Source organism: Etheostoma spectabile, chromosome 13 (genome assembly GCF_008692095.1).
Source record: "Etheostoma spectabile isolate EspeVRDwgs_2016 chromosome 13, UIUC_Espe_1.0, whole genome shotgun sequence".
Taxonomy (NCBI): domain Eukaryota; kingdom Metazoa; phylum Chordata; class Actinopteri; order Perciformes; family Percidae; genus Etheostoma; species Etheostoma spectabile.
In genome coordinates, this window is record NC_045745.1 from 25,996,020 (window position 1) to 26,014,970 (window position 18,951).

The 18,951-nt window shown below is 39.5% G+C and overlaps 3 protein-coding genes across 4 annotated transcripts in view; 2 read left to right on the forward strand and 1 right to left on the reverse strand.

Annotated features, from left to right (window-relative positions):
- zgc:163098 (U2 snRNP-associated SURP motif-containing protein) overlaps positions 1 to 3,040 on the forward strand; it is a 14,154-nt gene extending 11,114 nt beyond the window's left edge. The window contains exons 20-24 of the mRNA XM_032534056.1: positions 581 to 644; positions 769 to 919; positions 1,456 to 1,566; positions 2,386 to 2,564; positions 2,656 to 3,040. Of these exons, the coding sequence (XP_032389947.1) occupies positions 581 to 644; positions 769 to 919; positions 1,456 to 1,566; positions 2,386 to 2,564; positions 2,656 to 2,776 (626 nt within the window). The 3' untranslated portion in view covers positions 2,777 to 3,040. The remainder of the gene's footprint in view (positions 1 to 580; positions 645 to 768; positions 920 to 1,455; positions 1,567 to 2,385; positions 2,565 to 2,655) is intronic.
- Positions 1,717 to 12,833, reverse strand: wdr44 (WD repeat domain 44). The gene is made up of 20 exons (XM_032534055.1): positions 12,275 to 12,833; positions 11,217 to 11,250; positions 10,185 to 10,250; positions 9,260 to 9,878; positions 8,637 to 8,776; positions 8,451 to 8,546; positions 8,183 to 8,319; positions 7,241 to 7,324; positions 7,033 to 7,139; positions 6,322 to 6,473; positions 6,069 to 6,207; positions 5,908 to 5,969; positions 5,629 to 5,745; positions 5,420 to 5,542; positions 5,133 to 5,324; positions 4,905 to 5,006; positions 4,679 to 4,794; positions 4,429 to 4,556; positions 4,186 to 4,320; positions 1,717 to 4,097 (listed from the first exon to the last, which is right to left on the reverse strand). The coding sequence occupies exons 1-20, from the start codon at positions 12,349 to 12,351 to the stop codon at positions 4,009 to 4,011; spliced, it is 2,715 nt and encodes a 904-aa protein (XP_032389946.1). The 5' UTR covers positions 12,352 to 12,833; the 3' UTR covers positions 1,717 to 4,008.
- A 2,369-nt stretch (positions 12,834 to 15,202) lies between these two features.
- Positions 15,203 to 18,951, forward strand: part of klhl13 (kelch-like family member 13) — a 36,983-nt gene continuing 33,234 nt past the window's right edge. For both annotated transcript variants that reach the window (XM_032534066.1, XM_032534068.1), the window contains exons 1-2: positions 15,203 to 15,461; positions 17,326 to 17,398. In XM_032534066.1, the coding sequence (XP_032389957.1) occupies positions 17,346 to 17,398 (53 nt within the window). In that variant the 5' untranslated portion in view covers positions 15,203 to 15,461; positions 17,326 to 17,345. The remainder of the gene's footprint in view (positions 15,462 to 17,325; positions 17,399 to 18,951) is intronic.

The window sequence follows — 18,951 nt, forward strand, 5'->3', positions numbered from 1 at the left end:
ATTTGCTCTCATCAGAAAAGAGGACTTTGGAGCACTGAGCAACAGACCAGTCCTTTTTTTTTCTTTTAGACCAGGTAAGACGCTTCTGACATTGTTTTGTTGTTCAGAAGCGGCTTGACAAGAGGAACACCACATATGAAGCCCATGTCCAGGATGGCCTTTTCCTGAAAATCCTCTCCAGGCTGTGGTCATTCCTGCTGCTTGTGCACCTTTTTTTCCCCCCCAAAACTTTTCCCTTCCACTTAAGTTTGTATTATGTGCTTTGATACAGCATTTTGAGAACATCCAACGTCTTTTGCAATTACCTTTTGAGGCTTTCCCTCCTTGTGGAGGGTGTCCGTGAAGTGTTAGGTCAGCAGTCTTCACTATGATTGTAAATTCTACTGAACCAGACCAAGAGACCATTTAAAAGCTCGGGAACATTTTGCAGGTGTTTTGGATTCATTAAAAAGCTCATTAGTGGGACACTTTTAGCCTAAAATATTGAAGCTATTCACAATATTCAAATTTTTTTTTTAGTTTCACCTGTATATTAATTCCCCCCCTGTGATCCTGCTCATTGTTCTTCTTTCTCTCTAAGCCAAAACTGAGTCTAAGTGGGACATGGTGGTGGAGCATAACAGTGAAGATAAAGTGAATGTAAGGTAAGGCCTCTGTGGTTGGCATCAATGCCCCATCTGTCTACATTTTATACACGGGAGAAGCATACACAGTGTACATAAAATGTCAAATGGTAAAGAAATTCATCGTGTTTCCTCTCCCTGACAGTGTCAACTCGCAGGATGGAGTTGAAGACTCAGACAGTGACAGTAGCGAGGACTCTGGCAGTTCGTCCAAATGTGACAGTGCAGACTTCCAGAGCTCCCTCACAAGTTTTCAGATGTCTGAGAGCAAGAGGAAAAGGTTGAGAGAGCTGGAGGCAAGTGTACATAAAACAATCACCTACAAAGCAAGATTTGCTGAACAGTGCGTTTGCTTTTATAGACACAATGTGGTTGTCCTGTGTTATTTTATTCAAGTCAGACTTCATGCCTTGCCCACCTGAATATTCTGTTAATCACTAATAATTAAGGATAAGATTATTTAAATAGGGACTTTTTATTTTTATTTTTTTTCCATCATCACTTGTTGAATAGAACTACGAAAGAGGATTAGGGCCACTGGTGAAAAATGTATGTGAGTTCTGACTTTATTCTCAGAATTCTGAAAATAAAGTCAGAATTCTGAGATTAAAGTCAGAATTCACATAATTTTTTCACCAGTGGTCCTAATCTTCTTCCGTATAGAACAGTTAGCCATAGCAGCTGTATTAGCATATTTTAATTCCCTTACACACCAATTTACATTTGACTCTATAGTTTGCTGCTTCCCTACAGTGGCATCTTCATCTGTTTGAAAATACATCAAATTATAGTTAATAAAAATGCAGAATTGATTAGATGTGTCTTGACACAGGTAAAGGTTATGAAGATTCAAGATGAGTTGGAATCTGGCAAGAGGCCGAGGAAGACTGGAATGAGCATACAACAACAAGTGGAGCACTACAGGAACAAACTGCAACAGAAGGTGGGCTCCTGGACACTTCTCAATTCATTTTGCATCTTCAATTTTACTCTTCGATAAGTCCTGAATTATTAAGGCAGTTATTATTTACACCCAGTGTTTATCCTGCAGTAAAGGGTCTCTAAAGGAAAAAAGGCAACCATCACTGATGTGTAATAGAAATTTTTCTTTACTCAAGAACAAGATGGGGCAAAATTTACAAAAGTGCTTGCTATTAGTACATCAAAATTAGACCATGAAATTAGTCAATTGGCACAGTAAAAAAAAACAGTGTTACTTATGCAAAGCATTCACAACCAGACAGCTTATGTGCAACTGCAGAGCCAAAAGGATTAACGTTAGCCGTTTCAGATCTGCATATTTAGTGCAACGGCACCATACACAGGGGAGGAAAGTCGAGCTACAGTTACTGTTTGCATGTCGCTGTGTTCTCTTTACAAGTTAAACATGTAAAGTTGATGGTTTGTTTTCTGGAGCACATCTCTCTGTTGAATAATTGAGTGAGAACAGTTTACACTGCTCCAAGTATTATGTGCATTTTTTGACAGTATTAATTTTCTCCACACAGAGAAAACCGCATCTATAAAAATAGGTGTCGATGTTGATATGTACTGGTATGACATTACATCTACAGGTCTGAAATTACTGAAGTTGGAACAGTCTAGCACTTGTCAAATTGGTCTGACATTGCCCAAACAGCTCCCCCTCGTAAAGAACCCTTTACGTTACAAGCCAGTTCCGTATCGTATTTTTGAGTCTCAACAGGCAGACATAGAAGCCTTTATCTGACTTCATTGGGATGTTTTACCCTGTCTACTACAGGAGTTTAAAAAAGATGAAGAAAAGAATGAGAGGTTGACATCAAAGTCTAAAGACAAGTCAAAGGAGGACAGGAGGGACAAAGATAGGAGCAAAAGAAGTGAAGACGGGGCCAGAAGACGAGGATGGAGTAGAGATCCCGATGACCAGACCCGAAAATCGAGAAGCCTCTCTCCTTTAAAGCAAGTGCCATGAGATGTTTTTGTTGCCAATGTATTAATCCCGATTGTTATTCTTGAAGTAAATCTGTTATATGTTCAACCCTTTCAACAGGACAAGGTCTCCCAAATGGTCGAAGCGTTCCCGATCACCGTCTCCAGACCGGAAGGCAGGGAAGTCCAGGTCACGGTCGCCGCATCGCTCCCACAAGAAGGCAAAAAAGAGCAAACATTGACTCGACTCTGGACCTCGTCATCCATCACTACATAACTGCTGGTATCTGTGGCTTAAACAAAGCAGCGCTCTTTAAACAGACTGATAAGTCTGTTGTCTTGGTCCCAACTTACACTATCCATGCAAGATTCAGCACTCTTTTGTATGATGAAGTTTGAACACTGTAACTAATTATATATATTTTTGTTTTAATGTTTGTTTTTAAACTGATAACCAGAATGTTGTTGCAAAGTTCTGACACAGAATAAATCACTGTTGGAGATGAGTGTGTGGAGGACATGATTGGTAGGGCCAGGCATCAAATATATTTTTACTGTTAGTCTACTACATTTTTGGCATTGGCTTTTTCCAAGGTTAAAAAAGGTTATCAAGAAGCATGTGTCTAGTTTGTGTGGACTTTTATTAAGGGAAATTAATAGAGCATCATTTGGTTCTGTTTACAAAAGCAGCGAGTATGCAATCTTACACACTCAATTTACAATTTGAGTTTTATAATGAAATGTGCTTTCATTAAACAAAACAATTTATCAAAAGTAATTAAGAGCTAGTATTGTTTGACAAATGTAAGATACCCAGCCCTAATAATTAATAAATGTATACAGATTTCCTGTACTGTAGATTTGCTGTCATCCACTGAAATGTTTGATATATTTTAGAGGAAAGCTTGAGACGTTGAATTTAGAAAAGCAATCTAGATTTTGTAGACGAAAATAATTTCCAGCCACCTTGCTTTCAAGACAAATGGTTACATCGCTTTACATGACACATTAAATTCTGTGACTAAGATTAGGAAGGCATCTTCCACTTATATTTTCTGAAATGTGGGAGCAAAAGAAATTAATAAGGTGCGCATACTGTTACAGCCTTTGAGCTATACTCAGTCTTGACCATACAGCTGTGAATTAGCAGATATCTGAACAGACCACACACACTTGGCTTTTCTGGCTGTTTTTTTTGTTGGTTTTCCTAATGCCACACCATTCACAGTTGCTTGGTATTAAAGATAAAAAATAGAAATGTGACAGGGAATCACACCCTGTCTGTATTGTACAGCCCATTCTCTCATCTTCCACTTTGGGGTCCGTGTTCTCTCGAAAAGCTACAGGCAGCTCTTTGTCTCAGAGCAATAACCGTAAGGTGACGTCAGATGGCCCCTGACAGGCTGTCCTTCATGTTTAGGACTGCTCTCCGACTGACAGGCTGAGTGTGGGGAGCTGGCAACCTCTGAAGAGCTCAGTACTTTTTTACATTGATGAAAACCTTGATGGCTCCAGTGAAGTCGGCAGAGAGCAGAACCTCTGTGTGATCCGTCTTTAGGGCTCCTGCAAAGGACAACACTTATTTTATAGCACTGAAATGACAGTGTTGATGTCATGAAATCTGTCCAGGAATGACTTTAGGTAAACATACCTGAGGGTATCGTTTCAGAGTCGGTGGAGTCCAGGCTCTTGCACTCTGCTTCTGGTTTGTCTGCTCCAGCTTCTTGTGGAACAATAAGGCCTGGGTGCGGTGCAAAAATTGCTGAGGTGACCACTGCATTGTGTGCTGAAAAATAATTAAAGATTAGTTGTCAGTTCAATCAAGGGGAACACACTAATTCGACAGGTAGTTTCATTAAAAACATGTTTGTCATTCAACCCGCAGCACAGCTACCTTTAATTCCTTCCCAGAAGTCATTGCGGTCCCGTCGTACGGATGTGAATTTGCTCAGGTCGTGGTAAGTGCTCCAGATGTACACGTACTTATCCTCTGAGCCACTGACTATGAAGGAGTAGTCATGACTGTAGAACATAATCCCACAGTGATTCAAGGTGCAGTGCCACATAGAAACTTGTACAAAGACTCAATTGTTACTGCTGCTTGTTCAAAATGCTCAAGTCAAAACCAGATGAAAAGTCCTCACCTGAAGCTCGCCTTGATCTGGCTGCTGCTGTTGACATAACCTTTGTATTTCATGGATAGAGACAAGTCCCTCAGGTCATAAAGGCGAATGCGGGAATCATTTGAGGTCACCAAAATCTATTGAGAGGGGAGAGGGAATTTGTCATTTAACAAGTCGGACTGACATGCATCATTATAGGGACTTGGAACATACTGTAGATCTATTTAGAACAGAGATCAGATGTCACCTTATTCTCTCCAGGTAGAGGTTCAATACCAGTGATTTTACGGCCAACTTTGTTCCTGCCTCTGGTTGACCTCACATGAATTTGAGTGTGGTATTTTAGACGCTAAGGAATGGGCAAACAGAAAAATACATTTAACCTGGAATGAATCCATGACAAAAAAAATTGATAATCAGGGCATAATGACACCATGCATTAGCAAAAAAAAAAAAGGGTATTGCAGCTGGATACCTCTGTGTCATAGAAGATGCATCGACCATCGTAGGTGCCGATGACCGCATACTTTCCATTTTGGCAGAAGTTAGCTGCCGTGATGAGACGTGTTTGGCCGTCCACCTCATTCCACAGGGCCACCTTCTTGTCAGGAATGTTCCAGAGGCGGAGCTTTCCATCCAGAGAGCCACTTAAAAAGTATCTGTCATCCTGGGAAACAAGAAGCAAATGTTATTCTAAATACAGTCTGGGAGACAAAATGACTTAATGTGTAGATTGGTTCTGAGAGACTTAAGGCAACTTACTCTGGGATGAAAAGCAATGGCTGTGACAAAATCAATGTGCTGAAAGCAGCAGAGACACTCTCTCCTGGATATGTGCCACAATCTGACCGTTTTATCCATCGAAGAGGAGAGGAGGAAGAAGTTCTGGATAACAAAAATGGAAAAAAGTAAGAAAAGAAATAAAAACAGGACAGAGTAAGAAGGATAAAGAGAGGGCATTGAGACCTCACCTTTGACCAGGACAAGTCCAATAGATCAGCCGTATGGCCTTTATACTTGCAGAAGGGGACCTGACGGAAAGGGGCATTCCTGTCTTCTGTGTCTGGGTCCTCCGGAGCACAATTTGCCTATGACAAGAGTACAATCTTTTAGTAGTCTCAAGACTGTAAAACAGCATTGCAATATTATCACTATGACTAAAATAGCTTAAAAATAACCGGATCTTATAATAATTTCTGGAAACACCAGACAACACCACAAATCAAAAAGGTATTATTAATTTCACTCACTCCGGGATCGTCAGATTTAGAGGAGCATAAACTTTCCTGAGAAGGAGAAGGTGAAACTCGACCTGGAGAAGCCAAGCAAAAAAGAATCTTGCTAAGCATCTAAACTGAAACAATCAATCACCATCATCCAACAACTGAATCAGAGATGCTGAAGAGGTTACCTTCCGTGTTGTACTTTAATCTCATGTTATTGAAGTAGTCAAAGGCACTCTTTAAGACCCAGATGCGAACCACATTATCTTGGCCTGCTGTTGCCAGCAGCCTCCCACAGTGAGAGAACTTCATCGTCCAAACGGCCCCCTGAGGAAAAGACGCTGTGATATGAGCATTCACTGGTGCACATTTTCTATTAAACATGGATAACAAACAAAAATAAATAAATAACATTTGAAAGAAAGACCAAGAGCATCTTACCATGTGCTCCCCACTCAGGTCCTGTACAACCTTAATCTGATCAAAGTCAAAGGGACCCTTGAAGCTGTGCGCTGCCTTGAACTTGGCAGGCCTGGTGTAAGGCATGCCCTCATCGTCACTTGACGACGGATCGTCCTGATCTGTGTGGAACACTGAGCACACACGACTAAGGTTATCAAACCCTTTGCAGCGGCATTAGTTTTTAATAAGCGTGTGGTGGCATTGGCAAATCCTTTAAAATCAACGTTCACCTTTGTTTAAAAAATGTTCCATATTAGTGCTTTCCATTTTCATGATTATGAAGAGCTTGTTCCAGATCCAATGCACGGGGAATTATGTCAAAACAGTTTGATAAATACCCATGTAGTAAACACATGTAGATACACATAGTTCTCTAAGCAAAGTGATCTGCAGTATTAGTCTAACAAAGTGTGTTGATGTTATTGATTTGTGGAGTTTGAGGATTCAGTAGTGCGTTTACTTGACTGCCGCTATGTTTGTAATATAAGATCCTCAGTGCCCACATCCATTTAGAAATGACAACTCTTTTGTTCTCTGCGTTTAAAAAAAAACAAACTAACCACCCTTTCAGGAAAAGGAATTTGGTAATGTTTTTGTTATGTTATACTGTATAATTTAAAGCTGTATATTAACAATGAATTTTCTGAAAAAATAAATAAATAAGTTTCATTTCAAGTGTTTTTTTTTTACCTTCATCACGCACACTTTTCACTTTGTTGACTGCCTTCTCTCCATATTCCTCAGCAAGATGCTTGGCCTTCTTCACAGACTTGCCCAGGAACTTTTTAAACTGGGTTCTGGTTAGAAATAAGGAACAACATATTATATTCTATATGTGATCATGTGGTGAGAGGGGAAGAAAATTAATTCCAGCGACTGGCTACAAGAAGTCACTCACGTTTTCTGTTTTAGTTTTCCGCCATCTGTGTCTGCCAGTGGAGCCTGAGCCTTGTCATCGTCATCTGACTGTGCGCCATCATTCCTGAGTGGGAAAAATATAACAGATCAACTTCCTCTAGAAAATGTAAATTTTTACATGACAAGTTTTTACATGATAAGGCTTTAAAAAAAAAGAAGCTTTTCACCCGATGGGAAAATGTTACATGCAAATGTACCTGTCAAATGTACCACTGCCAACACTGGCAATGCTCCCACAACAACAAGCCCATATCCTTGCTAGGTAAAAAGCTTTTTACTAGAAGTTTGTTTTGATAATGAAGTGTCTGGATTCAGTATATTCTTTCTATTTTTTATGTGTGCATATGTTGTAGTACTGGACAAAGCACCACTTGTGTCTTCAAAACACACTGGGTTCCTCACAAAACACAGATACTGCGGTCTTCACGGGTCCATCCAAACCCTTATGACCCGTGTGTGTGTGTGTGTGTTTGTGTGTTTGTGTGTGTGTTCACTGAGAGGAGAGATCATAATCGTAGAGCACACAATAGCAAATTAGCAACGCTAACGCTAACGCTGCTGTGATAATAAGCAATTGTTATTATATTTCAAAAGGGCAAACAGCTGGGGCTATTTTTATTATGAGATAGATAGATGCAATGAAACTGCAAAGCTGATTCTAATCAGATCACGTTGGCAATCTGTCACCATGACAGCGAGCAAGTGGACTTTTACGCTAAAAGAATGAGTGCGGTTTTAATCAGCAAGAGAGGAATAACAGAAATAAACAGTTTGGTTTCGGGTAGTACATATCCAGGTCTTTTGGGGTTTGGGAAGACATTTTTGGACCAGTGAAGACCTCTAACCAATACCATACTGGCTCTGTATGCACATCACATTTAACAATTCTGTAGCTAAAACAGAACAATAATTTCTTGCTTACGTAATGTACTCCTTGGTCCTCCTCATGATGTGCAGAGTAAGGGGGTTAATCCCCGCAGGAAGCTTCTCTTCCGCCTGGATTAAAGGGATTTCTTCCCCAGTGTCCAAGTTCTTGATCATCACACTGGCCAGGATTTCCTTTTTTTAAGATAACACATAAGTACTTATTTGGTGCATAGAAGGTAGGTGGAAGGAATGTGCAAGAGGTTGGGTTATGGCTTGGATTCAAGCTGATGGAAGGCAATAAAAACAAACAGAGTGACTCTTACCTCATCTGTCAGTTCTCTACCAGAGTTGGAACGTGGACGCTGAGGACCTGGAGTTTGTCCTCCACTCTGAGATGAAGCGTGTTCATCCTCATTTTCCTAAAAAACAACAACAACAAAGCAATCAATAGTGCAATAGATAGTCAAGCTTCCACACCACGTATAGTTTAATTTTTGAGTCTCGCTGACCTGTGCTGTCACAACTTTGTCCCCACTGGTGGCGCTGGCCAGATCCAAGGAATGCTGCAGGTCTTTAGTTAGACTCCTCACTGTGCTGCTAGGAGACACCAGGCCAGAAGGCTCCAGGACATCACCGCTGACTGCAGACACTGGACAATCATACAAAACACAACACTTAATTTAAGAACCAGTGAACTATTCTATCTGCTTTGTATTTGAATGCAGTGGCTTGTGGGTAATTAAGAAAAACAATCAAGAAAGACATTTTGCCAAGATACTCGTCCTCTTTTAAGTAAAACCTCAAATATAAAGGATGGGATGCTATGAGCTGTTCTTTCAGTCTTTCAAATACATATTTGTGGAAATTTGGGTTTACTGGTAGCATTTAAAACATTTCCCTTTTGTAAACCAAAAGATTACTAAATCCCTTTCAAAGATCATTGTCAGAACAGCTATAAAATAAAGGTAGTCTTATGCACAGGATGTGAGATAACAGCATCCACCGAAAATATCGCTCTAAGGGCTGAACTTTTACTTACTAATTCAACAATGTCTTAAAGTTTAACTCAACATTTAGGATCAATGTAACATACATCAAACTTTGTGTCTGGTAATTGAACTGTTTTCTCTACCTTCCAGTGACCTCGGCCTCAGACACTCCTGAGATTTCTTGGAAGGTAGACTCTGCCAAGACGGTGGCGGCGGTCTAGGTGGAGGACCTCCGCTGGGAGGGGGTGGGCGTGAGGGAGGAGGCTTCTTGGTGCTTGCTACAATGTCTGGTTCCACTGTGAATTGCCGTGGGGGTTTCAAAGGCCCAGAGGAGTCTGAGTCGGCCTGCGTGTCCGTGAATGGGACCTGGTCTAAGATATCTGCAGGTCTCTGCTCCTGCTCCCCTTCTACAATCACAACAGCCCCATCAGGCTGACCCAGTCCTACAGTGCTTGTGATGTCTGGGGGCTGAACACCTTCCTGTGACCCAGCTGATGGCCCTGGGAGATCTGTGGGTTCAGGGACAGGTATTGAGCATGCTCCATTTGTTGCTGCACTTTCCTGTTGATCCTCGGGCCTCTCAACAAGCTGAGGTGGGACGGCTGGCGCTGCTAGCTCCACAGGAACTTCCTGGTCATTATTCTCTTGTACTGGTTCTGGCTCTGCTCTTACATCAACATGTAACTGATCTAACAGCTGAGCCACTTCTCCAACATCACCACCACTTCCCTTTTGACTCTCCTCAATGATGCTATCAATGATCTACAAGGAAGAGAACAGTTTGTTTACTTGACATTACAGCAATTATGATGCAAGTTGCCTACAAATAAAATATGTTATTGTCTGTACATGCACTTTTTATCTCTCCTTTCTTTTCACAATAGTTAACACAAAACAAAAACTCACAACCTAAGTAATAGCCACATAACGCACTGCACAATATGTAATTTCTAAAACATACTATCATACAGATATCTATGAAATCCACAGTAACGTACACTTTATTTACAAAATAAAAATATGAAGAAACTCCAGTCATCTTGTGTGCGATAATAGAGAAAACCATACCAGTAGAGAATCATCTTGAGTCTCAGATGTGGCCACTCGACAGCTCACATCTTGTGCATCAGATCTCTGTGAAAGCGGTTTAGAAACACAATTTTTTTCAAACACAATTTTACCTACATACACATAGGAAATAACAGGTCACATGCCACGTTTGATTTACAACAAGACTCATAAATCACATCCAGACTGAAAAACAGTTGTAGAGTATTGGCACTTAACTAAAGAAATACATGTTTCATGAGCACATTCTTTCATCCAGCTACGTTTTTCCATATGATGCAGACATCTTGCCATGGGGGTAATCTCCGTGACTGACTCTAAAGCCATGCTGATGTTATCCATGCATGAAACACTGTTCTATGATGCACTTTCCCCTTGCAGCAAAATCAACATTTCAATGTCTTGTTAGTAGCAAATGTAATTTGAATTTCATTTGTAACCGTCTGCGTGGGAAGGGCAGGCAGAGCAACAAGGCCAGATAATTCATTTAAATTGAATTTACATGTTCCTAGCTGTCAGGAAGAAGAAGCCGGCTAACCACCGTAGGAGGCAGAGATCATGGCAAAGGGTGGAGTATTTGCAGACATGAATCATTACTAAACAGCCTGGGTTAATGTTTTCACACAAAGTATCAATATCTTACAATAAAGTCACTGGTAGGTGTAATTTCATGATGAATTACTATCAACAAAGCAGTCACCTCTAGATAGGTCAACACTTGTTAGAACAGCGTGCTGTTTTAGTAGGGTTTAGTTCAAAAAGCAATTTTAACTAGCAAGAAGTAAACAAACAGGTAGTCATTTTGCTAAATAACAACCGTTTACAATCAGAAGGAATCTATTTGTCAAAAACAACAAGTAACAAACTACCTTAACACATTTAGTAACAACTCTATGTATTAGCTACTTCAGAGTACCTCTACTTTAATTTTAAGGGTTGGTAACTTTCAAACATGACTTTAAAAATTCATTCCGATAGCAACTCAGCAGATAGTGCCTTGTTTAAACAGTGACTGGGCTTACATAAACATACCTGAGGTGAAGGAATGACAAACTTTGCAGGTGACCTAAAAAACAAAAAGGGATACAGTTTAAAAAGGCAATGAAAGTCAATGTCTAAAAAACAAGATCGAAAGCCAAATGTTTTATTACTGTATCTTTTAACTTGAGGAGTTTAATTAATGTGTGAATTATAACTCTTTTATCCCAAAAAGAAATCCGATTTTCAGACTTCATCTGTCTTTAAACAAATTTTCTGGAGATGTGCTGAATGTTTAGTGAACATACGTTTATGAATTCTATAGACTGTATTTCATAACAGCAACTAGATACTGCCATAATCTTCAAAAGATTGGTTTCTAAACTTGATCAGTACTAGTAGCTAGATACAGGTGGTTTCTAAAAAAAAAAAAAAAAACTAACTTGATTAATATTGTGACATAGGTGACTAATCCACTGCATGGATATTTACATGGTGGACTCCACAATTTATATCTACTAAAAAAAAAATCTGCCAATTGCTATAATGTAAACCGTACATAAAGTCAAAGAGAAATGGTTTAATCTTGGTGTTGTTTCTTAAAATTCCTCATAAATTGAAAGCATTTCCTAACATTATTTTTTTTAAACATGGCATTGTTTCCTGGTTAATCTTGAGTTCAGTCGTTGCTCTCACCAGTCAAAACCCCCAAGCACCCACAAAGACAGCCAGCAGTACCTTTTTGGTGTTTTAATAAACAATGTTTTGAAATTAAAATTTCGATTTTATGTCAGGAAAAACATCATGTGACCTGAGTATTGGAGTTGACTCTCCCTGCACTAACAGCTGACAGCTGGTATACTGAAGTAACGTAACGTAAACTTTACCACACAGTTTAATAGTTTGGATACAAAATAGATTGGACAGTAATTTGCAGCCGACTCGAGACTCTCTGAAGCAGCTCAGTTAGCTTAGCGCTGTATAAACAAATGACCATTTTTGCAAATGTTAGTTAGCGTTAGCTGTCATTGCTAACTCAGCTAAATGCTTAGAACACATGGTACATTCGTCACTCTTACTTGCAGTAATATAATCAAAATGTGTTTCCTTACACGTTGGGAGATGGCGTGAAATTAACGTCCTCGGGAGCATCATAGAATTCCTCGGTGTCACTTGTATCTGACGCCATGCTAACATGAATTTAGCGCACTTGCTAGTCCAACTTAGTCGCCAGGCAGCTCTTTAAAAGCCTAACCTGCGAATGGAAGTGTAACACACATATATATACTGTCTTCACTTTATTTATGTTATAATTTAAAAGGCTTGGCCCAGGCGTCGTCAACCACTTTCTTGTCCAACGTCACGCCATAACTGTAACGTTAACGTATACAGTATATTAGCAAAATGCTAGGCTAACAAATGTAATCTGGTCGTACGGGCTGACCAACGCCTACTGCTAACTAGCTTTCTACCCTCTTATAAATATGTCTCGTTCACAGCAAAGTATAATCTATGAAAGCAAAAACCAAAAAGCGCGTATTTACAACAGCATAAGATCAGCTGTCAAGATACCCGGAGCCAGATCCGCATCATCAACAAATCAGTAATTCAAAAAAATACATCTTAGCGAGGTGAGTCAAAGGGCGGGGCCCAGGCGCTCTCTTCTTCTACTTCACTGAGATGACAGTCAGTACTGAATTTGACATTGCTATTACTGCCCACTATTGGACTTATTTAAAAACAGGGATAGGCTGTCAAATGACATGGGGGAGATCATTTCTTCTACTGTCCATGGAGATGCAAAGGCTTGTAAAGCAACGTGGAAGGATGAGTTCATCAGGGCAGTCTCGATCATCTCTAAATCTAATGGGATTTGAGGCAGAAACCAATATATACTCTATATATAAGAAAGAAGAAGAAGAAGAAATCCAACATTTTTCAATCTGTATAAAAAAATGTGGCAAAGATATGTAGGCTACTGACCAGAACATTTTACTGTTGTGAACTTGTCAGTGCTCTCTGGTGGACAGTCTGTCTAATTAACACGTGAATTATCACAAACTAATCTTTGACATTTCTGCAGTGCAATTTCTTGTTACTTGGCTGACATACAAATGTGTATGATGTGCTAAAATTGACTCATATCAGTATATCATTGATTCCTTGATCTATCTATTCAATGTTATGTATTCAGTACCTTCCTTAATCCACTTTTATCCCCTACTCCATACCTCAAAATCCTGCTCAATTGATTATATTGGGTGCCTCGCTATGTAACGTTACATTTTTCTTGGACCTTGCACTGGTCATGTATCACTATTTATTTCAAAGTTCAAACACAGCCTCCTTCCCTGCCAGGCTCCAGCTCTTCATGTACATTAAAGTTTCTCACATCGTTCACATTCTGCCTTCAAAAGACACTGCATGCTTAACACTACAAAGCTTTATTCTGCTTCTGTGTGCCCCTGGTAACACAGGGCCATTCACAGTAATAACATTGAAAATGATGCAGAAATAACTGATTCAGGAATATGTTTGGGAATCTTTAATTATACTAGAAAATATAATTACATGGTGCTGTATATTGAATGCTTATTTAACAGCAACTCATGCACATAAATTAGCAGCTGCCGGTCCCCTTCATTCACACATAGCATAAGCAGGCATTAGAGTAGAGTAGCCAAGGCTACTTTAAAATTACCATTGGATTTGAAGTCTGTTCCAAAGCTCTCTCTGTTCCAGATCAATGCATCAGTTGATTAATAATAAGCTTGCAATTTAATTGTTGATTGGAGAGGACAAAAAGGTGACAGAGGGATTATTGAAAGAGCCTAAGAGCATTTTAATGAATGCATATTAATTTGTTTTTGTCATATTGTAGATTGTAGTTACATTAATATTATCAAGCATGGCATGAATATGAATTGCAAAATAATCACTGTTGTGTTTTAAACTATTTCATTATCCTTAGGCGTGTTTATATGTTGATAACTAAACCCCCAAACTCACAGTGGGGTTTGCATCCCAAGGTTGTTTTTTAAGCAGGCTTCGGTAAGGAACAACGAACAATTCACTTTATAGGAGGTTTTCAAACGCAGGGTTGACTTTTGTCTGCCTTTTTTCTTCATCTTTTGTGTATAAAAAAGTAAACCTATAAATTAATTACAACAACAATATGCTGAGATTAGGATGGTCTAAGGATCTTGAAACTTCTATGGCCATAAACATCACTCAAAGTGAAATATCAGGCATTATTAAACAAATGTCACACCATTCCCCTGTGACATTAAAGCTGCATTTTTTTTTACAAGAACAGTAAATCCAATGACTACAGTGTGTGAAAGGGGTCACTCTTAGTGATAGATTTAACACCTATCGCTGGGGCTCTTCTGAGCACTTACGCTTATTTTACACTGTGGATTGTCTGCTTTGTTGAGGAAGAGTGTTGAGACAAAGAGGAAGTGTGTGTGTGTGTGTGTGGGGGGGGGGGGGGGGGGGGGGGGGGGGAGCATACAATTATTGAGAAAAACCTGCTTTAGCAACACTGTACTTTATTAGGGTCATGCTAATAATGAAAATGTAAAAGTAAGAAAGAGACATACATAAGTGTCAGGGTAGAGGCAGTTATTATGCAAGCAGAGGTTTTAAAGTATATATTTAACAAACTTTGATTTTTAGATATTAAGCAATGTATGTTGGCCGTAATGTAGCCAGTAATGTAGGCATCCACTGCATCTGTGCAGTTACTGTAAGGTAAGGCTATGTTTGATCAAGTATAGCCTGTCATTACCTCATCTAGAATTTTTCACTTCAATCACCCTGATATTAAACCCCATAAGTCATACTTCTGCTTTTGTAAAAATGACCGCATGAATAGTATTTTGCATCAAAGACATGTGTAACCTTGTTACTTTTCTAAAATTTAGTAACGCCTACTTGTAACAGGTAGCCTTTCCTTTTCCTTGTAACCACTGGTTGGCTGAGTGTTTCGAGTTAACACTAAGTTACCGCAATTATTAGTTCGTTAAGCAAAGCAACTCAGACATTTGTTTCAGGGTACAAACGCTTCACAGAAATACGACTCCTCTTTAGAAACACTTTATTTAGTAACGGAAGTTTTGAGCCAATGAGAGAAGATTGCCATACTCTTCCACCAATGGAAAGTGTGGATGCTCCAGCTCTCCTAGTAAGCGAAACCAGCATTGGATAAAACAAGGAAGGAGGCTCCAGTGGTATAAGTGGATTTAAGGGCTTGGAAGGAAAACAAGGACGCTAGTTAACGTTATCTCGTTGTCGAAGGTATGGGATTTGTTATTTAAAAGTTTAGAGTGTGTATTTAGAATACATATGGTGATTGAAATATCAAATGTTAAACTCAACAAATACCAGGTTGACAGGTAGTCACAGCCTAATGCTTCTGGTGGCAAACCAACCAACCAACCAGACTAAATAACTAACCCAACTAACTCAAGTGGTTAAGACCCCGGTCTTTTAGGCTGTCTTTACTCAAGGTAACATAGCTAGCTAGTGGGCGATGTTTAACGACAACTTAGTAACAGTCATGTAGTCGGCTGTCTTGATCTAACGTTATTTTAAGCTAGCCAGTGTTATGTTAAAGGGTTAGCTTGGCTAGTTAGCCTTAGCCTGTTCCCACTGGTGTAACGACTGTGTTGAAGCAACATGGCCAGAAAATAAGCAAAGCTCCGATGTGACAGCGTTGCCTCTTGTGACAATATACTTGTTTAGTCTGGCTACATAAACACTTAACATTTTTTAGATCATGGTAGCCTTCAGCCTTTGCTAGCAAGTAAGTCAGCTACCTTGCCGTGGACTTCTAGTTTCTCTCTGAATGTATCACACTTAGCTGTTAAAGGACTAACCTGTCCGACTTCGTGCCTGGAGTTCAGCGTGCAGCTTGTTGCATAGGCAAACTGTCTACTCCATCAGTTCTGTGTCACTAAAATCATGTCACTTTTAACGTGTTTATAACAACAACTAAGAAGCAACTATTGAGGAAACGTGACTGTATCCAAAGTGTGTGTGTGTGTGTACTAGTTGCAATTATTTTTAAAGCATCGAGACATCGTAGTACTTCCTTAATTTTGTACATCATGTCAGCTGAATTCCAAAATACGAGGACGATTATTCTGTCAAGTAACACATACGGCATATATATTTTAAGCTTCAATTAGCCTAGTTCTTCTGTGTGAAGCAACAAGTTAGACATATTATGCAACTGTCACATTTCAGCAGGGGATGGGGGTCGAGAAACGCCATACGCCAATTTTAGATCCAAACTGAACAATGCAATTATATTCACATCACTATAAATTACCCCGCTCTCAGAAGTAATAACATGCTTTATGGAGCTAAAGTCTGTCAAACACACAACTGTTTGCTTTCAGCTGGGGCGATTCTAGGATCAGACCTTTTAGGGGGGCTCAGCCCCTGATGAGAATAGCCGCTTTCTGACCAGGTATATACAGGTATCTAGGTATAGGAATAGTCCACTTCTAAACAGTTATACTAACTACTCTCCCCCACAACCAGTTTTCCCTTTTGCATTCACACTGGCCAATTGGCCATAGGAACTGGTTGGAGGGGTAAGAGAGTGACGCAAGCACAGCAAAGGTCTTTATAGTGTTAAAATCAATATGAGCTAAATACTAAATCTAATGTACTGTGTGTGTGGCAAAGACTTTCGCAATATTGCCAATATTCTAAATCTTAAACAGTTCATTTCTCGCCTAAAACGTTCTCAGAAGTGAATTTAGTGAGGAGTAAGACGGCGAAAATTGTTGGTCAGTCTGTACCTGAAACACGACTCTTATTAACCTAGGTTCCTATGCGGAAAAGGGAACAAAAGACCCTGCCCTGGACTAGGAGCTGAAAGAGTTACAGGAACTGCGATCGGAGGAACTTAAAAATCCCCAAATTGGTCCAGTCGGAACACAAGAGCGGCTAATGTGACACAGATACAGTGCCTTGCAAAAGCCCCCCTAAATTTTGTAAAACGACTGACTTGCAAGTACCGAACCAAAACTTGTCTATATGCAACAGCTTTATCTTGTTTTTGTTGGATGAAATTGAATGATTGTTTTTTTTTTGGGGGGGGGGAAGACTGCACTCAAATGTTGACAGTACTGTGTTTTTTGTTTTTGAGGTGTGGTTTTGGCGAGGGTAATGGAGCACCCTGTACACCGAGGGGAGACAATGCCCATTGGACTACATGACAGGTAATGTGCAATGTGTATTCCATTATTATTTTGCTAGCAACTGTGAATTTGTGTATTAATTCACTCTAATTGAACCCATTCAACTTTTATCTTAACAAACTTTTAACAAGAAGTATTAGCTCTTTGCAAATCAGGCAAAATGACTTATGAAAAAAGAAGCAAGTTTGGACTGAGGATTGATGGTTGACCTTTCTTAGAATATATACAGTACGGCAGTTTGTCAGTACTGGTGTCAGTCTGGCCTAGGAAATGGCTTCCACCTGGGATCAAAGGTGTTAATCAGGTAATCCCTGATTAGATTGTAGAAAAGAAAAGCAGTAGGACTGTTGAGAACCACTGCTAAGAGTCTTACCAGAGTTAAACTCAATGACTTGAAATAAATTCCAGTGTTTCCGCTACATGAATTCACTTGGGGCAGTTTTCCACGCCTGAATGGCCTGCGCATAACTTTGGCTTATTTATCACAATTCGCCAGCAGTCATCTTGTCACTCAAGCAGTGTTGTCACAGCCGTCTTTGACTATTTGCGTTTGCCTTTTTGTATACAAACACTGAAATAGTTTTTTTTCTTTTTTTTTAAATAAACCAAGGCCCATTGTTGGTGCCAGCAAACAAACATCTTTTTACAAGCTGAAGGCATGTACTTTCTTCTCCACTCTTAACATAACATCAGAAAATAATGCAAAGTTAGGGAATAGCATGAACATATCAAGATCAAGCCTATGACTTCCCGTATGGGAGGCACCACATTTGGCCAAGTTTTTCGTGAGTTTGCTACAAAAAATACAGGTTTGACCGTAAAGAAGCTGCAGAACAGCTAAAAGTAAGACGTGGAGAAAATACAGAAACTTTGGTTAAATGTAAAACCTTAGTTCTATAATTAGCAGGGGTCTAACACATTAGGATCAACAGAAACTCTACGTCAGCCATGATTGGGGACACCCAAACACATGGCTGTCAGGAAGAAAATATAATTTAGGCCTGTACCACATATTTCAAAAACCTACTCTGTACTTCTCGCAGAGCTACCTTATTTCTGGGACTCAACTGTTTCTTTGGGACCTAGCTTCTCCAGTACGCAGTGCCTGGTGTGTTTATGTGGTAACTGCAGTATCCATTATGATGAAATATATCAGTTGCGATTTTTAAACAGTGCTTAGTTTTTGTTGACATCAATGACCAAAGACAAAAACAAGGAAGATGCAAGCCAGTTGAAGCATAGCCTGCTTGAAAGTTGAGTTTAGATACAAGATCCGATCGGATTTTGACTGATTACAGTTGATAATCAACTAAAGTTGATTAGAAAGAGGAATAAAAAAACATCTTTTGGAAATTGATCTTATTGCCTAAATTTTTAAAAAATTAGGAAAATCCTACCTTTTAAGGACACCAGTTTTCTTTGTGAATGAATAATGTAAATAAAAAACGTTCTTCCTTAAAATACAGGGGTCATAACAATACACCCCTATGTTAAATTCCCATAGAAGCAGGCACATTTGTATATTTCAAGGCCAGTTATTTCATGGATCCAGGATACTATGCATCCTGATAAAG

What these genes read in the sequence shown, in the direction of transcription:
- wdr44 (XM_032534055.1), bottom strand. Translation starts at nt 12,351, where the DNA reads ATGGCGTCAGATACAAGTGACACCGAGGAATTCTATGATGCTCCCGAG. An exon ending in TTCACGCCATCTCCCAACGT is followed by an intron (nt 11,251 to 12,274) that starts GTAAGGAAACAC and finishes TTTGTTTTTTAG; the next exon opens with GTCACCTGCAAAGTTTGTCA. An exon ending in CTAAATCTGACGATCCCGGA is followed by an intron (nt 5,746 to 5,907) that starts GTGAGTGAAATT and finishes CTCTTGTCATAG; the next exon opens with GCAAATTGTGCTCCGGAGGA.